This window comes from Tarenaya hassleriana, unplaced genomic scaffold, assembly GCF_000463585.1.
Source record: "Tarenaya hassleriana unplaced genomic scaffold, ASM46358v1 Cleome373, whole genome shotgun sequence".
NCBI lineage: Eukaryota > Viridiplantae > Streptophyta > Magnoliopsida > Brassicales > Cleomaceae > Tarenaya > Tarenaya hassleriana.
Genome location: NW_010966737.1, coordinates 31590 through 41171, shown reverse-complemented (window position 1 = coordinate 41171; position 9582 = coordinate 31590). Strand labels below are relative to the sequence as shown.

The 9582-nt window shown below is 42.5% G+C and overlaps 1 protein-coding gene across 1 annotated transcript; it reads left to right on the top strand.

Annotated features, from left to right (window-relative positions):
* Positions 1-8948: 8948 nt before the first annotated feature.
* LOC104822794 lies at positions 8949-9269 on the top strand. Its single transcript, XM_010554143.2, has one exon. It carries the CDS (start codon positions 8980-8982, stop codon positions 9187-9189), a length of 210 nt encoding a protein of 69 aa, XP_010552445.1. The 5' UTR covers positions 8949-8979; the 3' UTR covers positions 9190-9269.
* Positions 9270-9582: the final 313 nt, after the last annotated feature.

The following is a 9582-nucleotide window of genomic DNA, read 5'->3' as shown; positions in this document are numbered from 1 at the left end:
TTAGGTGCAGAATACTCATGGACAATCCCATATTTGTTGCAGAATTCTGCAAACTGTTCATTTTCAAATTCACGCCCATGATCACTCTGAATTCTCTGAACACTTCCTTTTCCATTTCGGAGTTGCAGCCATAAGTGTTCGAATACACCCAATGTTTCTGACTTCTCTCTTAAGAACCTGACCCAAGTAAAACGTGAGAAATCATCAACACATACAAACACATACCTCTTTCCTCCAAGACTCTCCGTCTGCATTGGTCCCATCAAATCCATATGCATCAACTCAAGGATTTCAGATGTGTGTATCCCATCGATCATTTTATGATTCATCTTGATTTGCTTTCCAAGTTGACATGCTTTACACACCAGTGTTACCTGCGATGATAACTCAGGTAATCCTCGTACAACATTTGACCTTGATAGCTTTACCAATGACCTTGTGTTAATGTGTCCCAATCGTTGATGTCATAACTCAAGTTCAGAGTCAGCTGCTGTGAAGCACTTCTCACTTTGAGTGCTTTCGTCAGGATTTACCCAAGTGTAGCAATTACTTGGAGTTCTTTTTTCTGTCAACACACAATCTCCAAGAAAATTTGTAACAACACAAACATCTTTAGTGAAATTTACCTGAAATCCAGAGTCACACAGTTGACTAATGCTTATGAGATCTGCCTTGAGTCATTGGACAACATTGACATCTGTAAGTTTGGGCAGTCCTGATGCATCCAGATTTCCTTTGCCCAAGATCTTTCCTTTTCTTCCATCTCCAAATGTCACGTTTCCTCCTTTGAGATTTTCTTCGAATGTAGACAGCATACTGACATCTCCTGTCATGTGACGTGAGCATCCACTGTCAAAATACCACCGTTGTTCGCTTGACTTCAGTTCAGAAGTGTATGCCACATTACACCTCGAGACATCTTTTCTTCTCCAGACTTGCCTCCATCTTAGGGCGTGTGGTACCTGATAATTTTGCAAGTAGTAGCAATTTATTCTGATGTGACCTCTTGTTCCACAGTAGAAACAAGTGCGATGCTCACGATAATTCTGCGGTCTTTGTCTTGGATATAGATCAATCTTGATCTTTGGAGTCTGTTGTACTTGTGAGATCACTTCATCATGGTACCTTTCAACTGATTCTGTAATAGGATAATCTTCTCCTCTTTCTCCTTTAGTTGCTTCTTCAGATCATCAACTTCTGATACTTTCGTATCCAGCTGCTTCTTGATTTCAACAATCTTTGCCTCATTCTCCTTCTGTTCTTTGATCAATCTTGTGTTGATGTCGTACAACATTGACATATCCTTGTACAGATTTTCTTCGGATATCTCTTCATCAGTCTCTTCGATTATTCCAATGAATGCAACAAAATTTGACATCTCTTCTCCACTTTCTTCATCATAATCGGTATCAATCTCTTCATGAGTGATCAGAGATTTACCTCTTGTTTTTCCAATCGCACGTTCGTTCTTCGTGTGCCCATATCCTTTGCACTCATAGCATTGAAGATCCTTCAGATTTTTCAACATTGCCTCCCTCTTGGCAATGCTAGGACATTCAGCCTTCCAGTGACCCGCACCCTGACATTCCAGATATTTTCCAGAATTTCTCGACTCTGCTTTGCCAGTGATACCTGGTTTTTTCTTAAAAAACCGGTTGAATTTTTTCACAATCATCGCCATATCTTCTTCCAGTGATACTTGGCTGGGAGCCTCAGATGACTATGGAACATGAAGTGCCAACCCCTTGTTTGGAGTCACTCCTTTAGGCTTTTCATATAGTTCCAGTTCTAACTCGTGAGCAGCAAAAGCCCCAACTGTCTCTTTGAAACTGATAGTATCCACATTGTTTACCATAATAAAAGCAGATTTATGAGACAAACTTTTTGGGTAAGCTTACCAGGAGTTTTGCCACGAGCTATTTATCTCGATAGGTCTTTCCAAGGACCTCTGCTTCGTTTGCCAATGCATTCAGCCTACCACAGAATTCCTTGACACTCTCGTTTTCTCCCATTTGAAGCATATTGAACTGATGCTTGATTAGATCTCTCCTTGTGCGCTTGACACTTGAAGTTCCTTCATGAATCAATTCAAACGCATCCCAGGCTTCTTTTGCTGACTTGCACCCTTGAATTTGCTTAAACTCGTCCTTATCAACTGTGTTGAAAATAATGGTTATAGCTTTTGAGTTCAGTGCTGATGCTCGCTTTTCTGAAGGTGTCCACTCAGATCTGGGTTTCAGAATCTCTTTTCCTTCCTTCACGTCGATTGGGGCACTCCATCCTTCTTCTACTGAACTCCAAGCATCTTCATCAATCCCTTTGATGAGATTCATAGTTTTCACTTTCCAAAAACTATAATTCTCGAAATCGAGAATTGTGGATCTTCCCAGAGACTGAAACTCTTTGAGTGAGTCCATATTGACTATTCAACACGTACACTGATATGAGAGGATCTTTCGCCTACGATCAGTGACCAGCTCTGATACCAATTGAAAAAGTTGAACACTCAAAGAGTAATGCGGAAAACTAATCAGTTCTATTCACTTGAGAAAGATAGTCAAGTACAACTCACTTTTTGTTGTAAGAATCGTACTTACTACACACACCCGAAACTCCCCCTGAGTTTCTTCCCATCTCACAATGAATTCTACTGATAAAAAAACCTCACAACATAAATCACTCACCAGAGAAAAGAGATTTGCCCAATCGGTCTCCCTCTCAGACTCGCACTCACCAAATAATGAGAACACACTCACTGAACGGAATAGACTAAGAAATTATGTTCATGCTCTCTGTAGAGCTGATATGCGTTTGACCCTCTATTTAAACTCTTCTGGTTCGTCTTTAGATCTCCACGAAGTGATTGGATTTACTTCTTCTTGATTCTTGCTGATTTCGAGTCTATCTTCAAGATCTCGCCTTATCTCTTGTTATTGACTCTATCTCTTCAGCCTTTGACTTTATCTCTTCGGTCTTTGACTCTATTTGAAATCTCGTCAGTTGTACCTCAGATTTGCTCGAGTGCAATCTTCGCCGGATTCTTCTCCTGAAATCTCTCATAAGTTGTTGAACCGGCAACAATCTTTTAACAACCAAAACACAAGTGCAAATACTTGCACTAACAGCCTCCACTGCAATCTGTAGTAGAGTCTTCGCTATAAGACGACGATTGTGTATTTCTTCGTGTGCGGGATCTGTAATCCACAATACACATTCAGAGAGTGTGATCGGAGGGTTGGCCCATATTCTCCTAGCCATTGGACACCACACCTCCGAACTGTACGCACAATCAAAAAAGAGGTGGTCATGTGTCTCATCTGCAGTCCCACATAGAATACAGGTGGCTGAACTTAGTAGACCCCATCGCAACAACCGATCTCTGGTTGGAAGTCTCTCACGACAGGCTTCCCATTGTATAAACGTAAGCCTCGGAGTTGTTAACTTAAACCAAATCACCCCGAACCATGACACGAGTGTACCTGCCTGTCGAACAAGGTTCCAGGTGGAGGACGAGTTGAAGTTTGGCTTATAAGAGCCATCAGATTGCCTCCAAAGAGGGATATCAGGTCCTTTCTATCTGATGGAGGAGTGATAGCAGAAAGGGTAGTCTGTACCTGCTGAATGCGATCATTTCGTGCTTCCGGCAAATGCCAATCGCCATCCTTACAAGCTGCCTTAACCGTAGCTTTCCTCGCAATACACAACAATGAAGGACCATTGTCTCCAACATAATCAAGCAATGGTCCCAGAGGAGTCCAAGAGTCATGCCAAAAGCTTGCCTATTTCCATCCCCCACCTGTTGTCTCAAGAAAGTCTTGACCAATTCTTTGAGAGTTAGAAGTTTTCGTAGAGTCCATGAGTGTCTCGCACTCGGGCGAGTATCCCAATATCCTCTAAGTCTCAGTGAATTCTTCAACAGCCATGCAACCCATAAAGATTGTTTCTTGGAGAATATGGACCATACCTGCTTTAGACGAATACCATGTTAATATCTTGTAGTCTCCTAATGCCAAGGCCACCTTCCTTCTTAGGAGAACAAATGGTTTCCCAAGAAAATCGAGATGAGTAGGAGTTCGCTTCAGATTTCTTCCATAGAAACTCGGAGCAAATACTGTCAATCTTCTTTGTCACACACTTAGGAAGCATAAAAACACCACACCATGAGTTGACCAAGCCATAAATAACCGACACAACCAGTTGGATTTTTCCAGCAGCCGATAGAAACTTAGTTGTCCATCTTGACACCTTGCCTTTGATCTTGTCAATGAGAGGGAGAAAATCAGAGCTAGATAGGCGCCAGGGGCTGAGAGGGACCCCTAGATAACGAATCGGTAGTGTGCCCGGTGACATCCCAGAAATCTGTAGCAATGTCTCCCTTTCTGTTGTCGAACCACCACTAAAGAAGATCTCAGATTTTTCCTGATTAATGAAGAGTCCGGACATCATTCCAAAAGATGTAGTGACATCCCTGATTTCCTCCAAAGAGCGACTGTATGCTTCTGTGAATATCATGATATCGTCGGCAAATACAAGGTGGGTAATCATAGGGTCCTTGCATTTTGGGTGAAGTCTAATCCTATTGGCCCTCGCTGCATTATCAAGCATTCTCGAATAAATGTCCACTGCTAATATGAACAAATATAGAGACAGAGGGTCACCTTGTCGTAATCCTCTCATACCGCGGAAGAAACCCGTAAGCTCACCGTTAATCGAAATAGAGAAGCTGGTTGTAGTGACGTAGCTTTCAATCCATCGAGTAAACTTAGGGGGCAACTGTAGCGTCTTAAGGATGTTAATAACGAACTCCCAATGAAGTGAGTCAAAGGCTTTCCGGATGTCTATCTTTAACATCGCGCTGCAGGGCTGAATATTGCGGTTATAGTCTCTAACCAATTCTGAAGCCAGAAGAATATTATCCATCATCAATCTCCCTTCCAAGAAGGCTGCTTGGTTGGGAGATATTATCGCTTGCAGCATAGGTTTCAGCCGGGAAGCCAGGATCGTCGAAATAATCTTGTATGACAGGTTACACATACTTATTGGCCTGTAGTCGTTTAAGGAGTCAGCTGTCAGCGTTTTCGGAATCAACACTATGGCTGTTGAATTCATCTGTCCTAGCATTTTCCCAGACCTGAAGAATTCATGCACCGCAGCAATCAAATCACTTCCAACCGAGTCCCAAGCATCCAAGTAGAACTCCTTACCGAAACCATCTGGCCCCGGGGTCTTTCTATTTGGCATCCTCCGCAACGTCAGAACTATTTCCTCCGCTGAAGGAATTTGTAAGAGAGAGTCTTAATTCCAAGTGCCAATCTGAGGGGTAAGGATATGTTGGAGGTCACTCACTGAGGGAACCCTCATGGAACCTGCACCAACTGATTCCTTGTCCCAATCAAAGAGCAGAAAAATTCCACAGCATGTGATTTCAACTCATCCGGCGATGATAGTTTATTCTCCTGATCGTCCATCAGGTAGTGGATGTGGTTTCGGGAAACTCGGGCTTTAGCTACCTTATGGAAGTAGCTAGACTTACGGTCCCCTTCCCGCAACCACTTGATTCGGGATTTCTGAAGGTAGAAAATTTCCTCAGCATGCACCACACACGCCGCATGATCAGACCAGCCCGGAGGTTGAAATTCAGCATACGTGGTCGGGAAATCATTTTTCCACATCACATTTGCCAACGCTCTGTCTAATTTCACCGCCAAAGGGGATAAAGTTTGGTTGTTATACCATGTGAAGAATAGCCCCTTTTTCACTCTATGTCTGTTAGCCCCGTCTCCGACATACAGTGCTCCATTACTTCCATGCCCTGTGTTTGAGCGAAGATAGATGGATAATCTGATCTTTCAGTCAACTTGAGTGGTTGATTAAAATCTCCCACCACTAGCCAAGGAGATCTTACAAGGGGAGGGTAAGCACTAAGGTTGCGAAGAGTAGTCCAGAGGCTTATTCTGTCTTGCGACTGATTTTTCCCATAAACCACTGTAGCAGTGAAGGTTATAGTGTCCCTTAGCATCTAAACTCTGCAAGTTACTGCCTGCGCCGATGATTCATAGATCAGAACACTCACCGAGGGTGCCAGACTATCCATATTCTGCCTGAATTATCATCTTCATGATTTCAATAAAATCGCCAGTCCGGGGGAATGGCTGTTCGGATCCTAACTTCATTCTCCTTTCTGATATGACTCTCGATAATACCTCCCGCTAGTAATTTATTGTCCAAAATCCACTTGCGAAGTAAAACCCGTTTCCGTCTGGCATTTATACCTCTTATGTTTTGAACAAAAAACATGGATCCCTTATTGAATTAGGCGATCGACGTGGCCTTTCGACCACCTCTATTCCCTTTGCCTTTGCCTTTCTCCTTTTTCATCGCCGTAGATTGTGCGGGTGGAGGCTGAGAATCTGGCTTGGGGGTAGAGGTATTAGTAATCTGAGCTGCTTGGAGGGCTGGTGGAGATGCCACAGCCGTCTGCGGATGGGGATCAGAAATAGAGATAGGATCACAGAGCGAGTCATCAGAGTCCATAGGGTGGATGATAGGGTCTGGTTCCTTCATGGGTTGATCAACGGAATCAGGTAGGGTCGAGCCAAGAGATTGAGGCTGACTAGTGGGAGAGACTTCCGGAACAAGCTGAGCCTGAGGTTGATGCTTACTACTGATCTAGTCAGAGTGATCAATTTCCAGGGTTGGTGGATTAGACCGTTCCAACCTACCGGCAACCAGTCGACCACGTCGAGAGTGAGCACTCGGACCTTTGACAGGCTGCTTGGCCTCCGGATTTCGGTAGCAATGAGATCCTGTATGACCGACTTCTCTGCAGACACTACAATTTGGAGGAAGCCAATCGTAGTTGACGAGAATAGAGCGTGATTCACCCGATGGGAGGTTGACATTGATCTCCTTGGGTAATACCTTCTGGAGGTTAACCTCAATATAGATCCTCGCTGCTGTGTTTACATTCTCTTTCTTGGCTGTTGCACGATCAAGATAGAGAGGGTCTCCAATGCATGTAGCAATTCTACTTAGCCCGTCATTTGTGAATAACTGGTACGGAACCTGGCTAAATGATACCCAGGTCGGCACCGACGTGAGTGGAGGTTTGGATGGATTATGGTTTGGAGTCCATGGCGACACAAACATGGGGCAGGAACCCACATACCATATATTCCGGCCTAGCGCATGTAACTTTGTTGGTTCGTCCGGCATTTTAAACAAGAAAGTGCCTTTCCCTAGGTCTTGGCCCTTCACTCTGGCTTTTTTCCTCGGCCACAGGGCATTAACCAAGCCTATAACTCTACCAATAGAGGGCGGGATTCTGTAAAACTGTCCGAGGAGAAAATCCTTCCACTCAGCTGCTGAGTTTGTCAGAGATTCAGTCGAGATATCGACGGAGGGAACACCCGAAGGAAGTATTGTTGGATTACCTGTCTTCTTCAGAGTTCGGAGTGAAGATTGCAGGATTTTGCTCCAGGTTGAGCCTGGGTTTATATGGCATCCATCCGTTGGTTGGGAAGGAGAAGATGGTATGACAGCTGTTGCTGAGCTCGTTTGTGGAATCGGAGCAGAGGAATCCGCTATGGTGCGGGGCAACACCCATCGCTTGCCTAGTTTCGATTTTTTCTCCAAAATCGTTAGAAATCAAAACAAAATCAGTGGAAAGAGTCTGGGTGGAGCTGGATTTTACCTCCGCGTCAGTGGGACGAGCCGAAGGTCGAGGGAGGTGTGAAGGAGGTGGTGGAGGGAGAATGGGTTGGAGACATTTTGGTTGGGTCGATTTGGGCGGAACTGAGCTGGACCGAAGTTGAGGAGGCATTCAAGAGCTAGTGATGGCCGGCCAGCGACGGCGCCGGCCGGGATCGACGAAGAAGATACAGTCGATTAGGGATTTTTGGGTGAGAATGGAAAAGGGAAAGGTAGAGAGAGGGAGAAGGATTTTCTCTCTCTACCGATTTGGTTTTCCCTCAATAATGTTTAAAAGATTATTATTAAAGCATATGTTAGGTTAATGAGATTTATCTCCGGTGGAAACTTGTGGAGTGGTCCACCACGTGTATTGGAACCTAACATGGATAAAAATATCTTGTTTTTTAGATACTGCATTTTTATATTCGTGGAATATCCGAAACTCGGATGCTCGTTAATCATCGAAACCCATTTACTCTGATTTAGAATCGATTATTATTAATTAGAGCTAAAAATATATACACATAATAAAGGCGTATTAATATATTAAATTTTCATGTTGTTGCAGAAATAGTTGAAGCCTTTGATCACTAATTAACTCTCATCGATAGACTCAAACTTGGTCAATTCAACTAGTGAACATAGAGTGTTTTGACGTTTGTCCCGTCCAGAATTCGAAACACGAATTTAAAAAGGTTATTCATATAGATTTTTTTTAATTTTAGGATTAATTTAGGTTTCGATTCAAGATACCAAATTACCAAAAAATAACTCACGCGTCAAAAGTATTAAATTTTTTTTTTCATAAAAAGAGATTTGCTAACACACAAGATATGAATCAAATTATTATTTTTATCCTATATCGTTTGGAGTTTATTATAGATTTATTTTGGATCGTTTTCTATTGCATAAAATCTTCGAAATTCATAATTAAAGTTTAATTTTTCCATTTAACCTTGATCAGAATCTTATAAATCCAATCAATAAATGCATATGAAGAAAAACAAAAAAAGCTGAAATTTTAGTGAACACCCATTGCATAGAAACCCTAAAAAGGTGAAACAAAAATAAAAAAAAAAATAAATGAAAAAAAAACTTTGCCGATACGTATAGAATCGTATCAAACGGTAACTTCATGGACCAACCCTCCACCCCACACACCTCACAGATCATCAAAACATTCCCCGTTTCACTTTTCCTAGCCGTATAAGATCAAATCCTACCTTTCTTCCTCATCCCAAATATCATCACTGCAACAAAAACCCTAGGAAACACATACATAAAATCATGTCGGATTGGGGACCGGTGTTAGTGGCTGTAATATTGTTTGTATTGTTAACGCCGGGACTTCTGTTTCAGCTGCCGGGACGAAATAGATGCGTCGAGTTTGGTAATTTTCAGACAAGTGCGCCCGCTGTCATCGTCCACTCGCTTCTCTACTTCGCCCTCGTTTGCGTATTCACCCTCGCCGTCAAGATCCATATCTACGTCTCTTAGCACTCTTTACTACGTTTCTGTTTGATCTAAATTAATAAAAAATAATATGTTTTAATTGTGATTGAGTTCAATCACTTGATGACAATGATCAAATGTAGTGTCGTGTGGATCCTTGTTTTTGGATTCTTATGTCTTTTTCTGTGCTTTTTTTTTCTTTTGATTCTAAAAAAATACTATGCTTCGATGGTATAGGCAGAAAGACCATTGGATTGAATCGTACTTTATGTTTAAGGAGGGAAATATGGATCTTGCATGTTTTTTCTTTTTCAAATTTTGGGTAACCAAGGTCGTGCCGTTTTGCATTCATGGAAACAAAAACTACACGGCGTGCGTTTGTGTAATTGGGCTTTTAGCCCATTTCGGAGACTGACTGAGTCCATATTAAAATAAGTC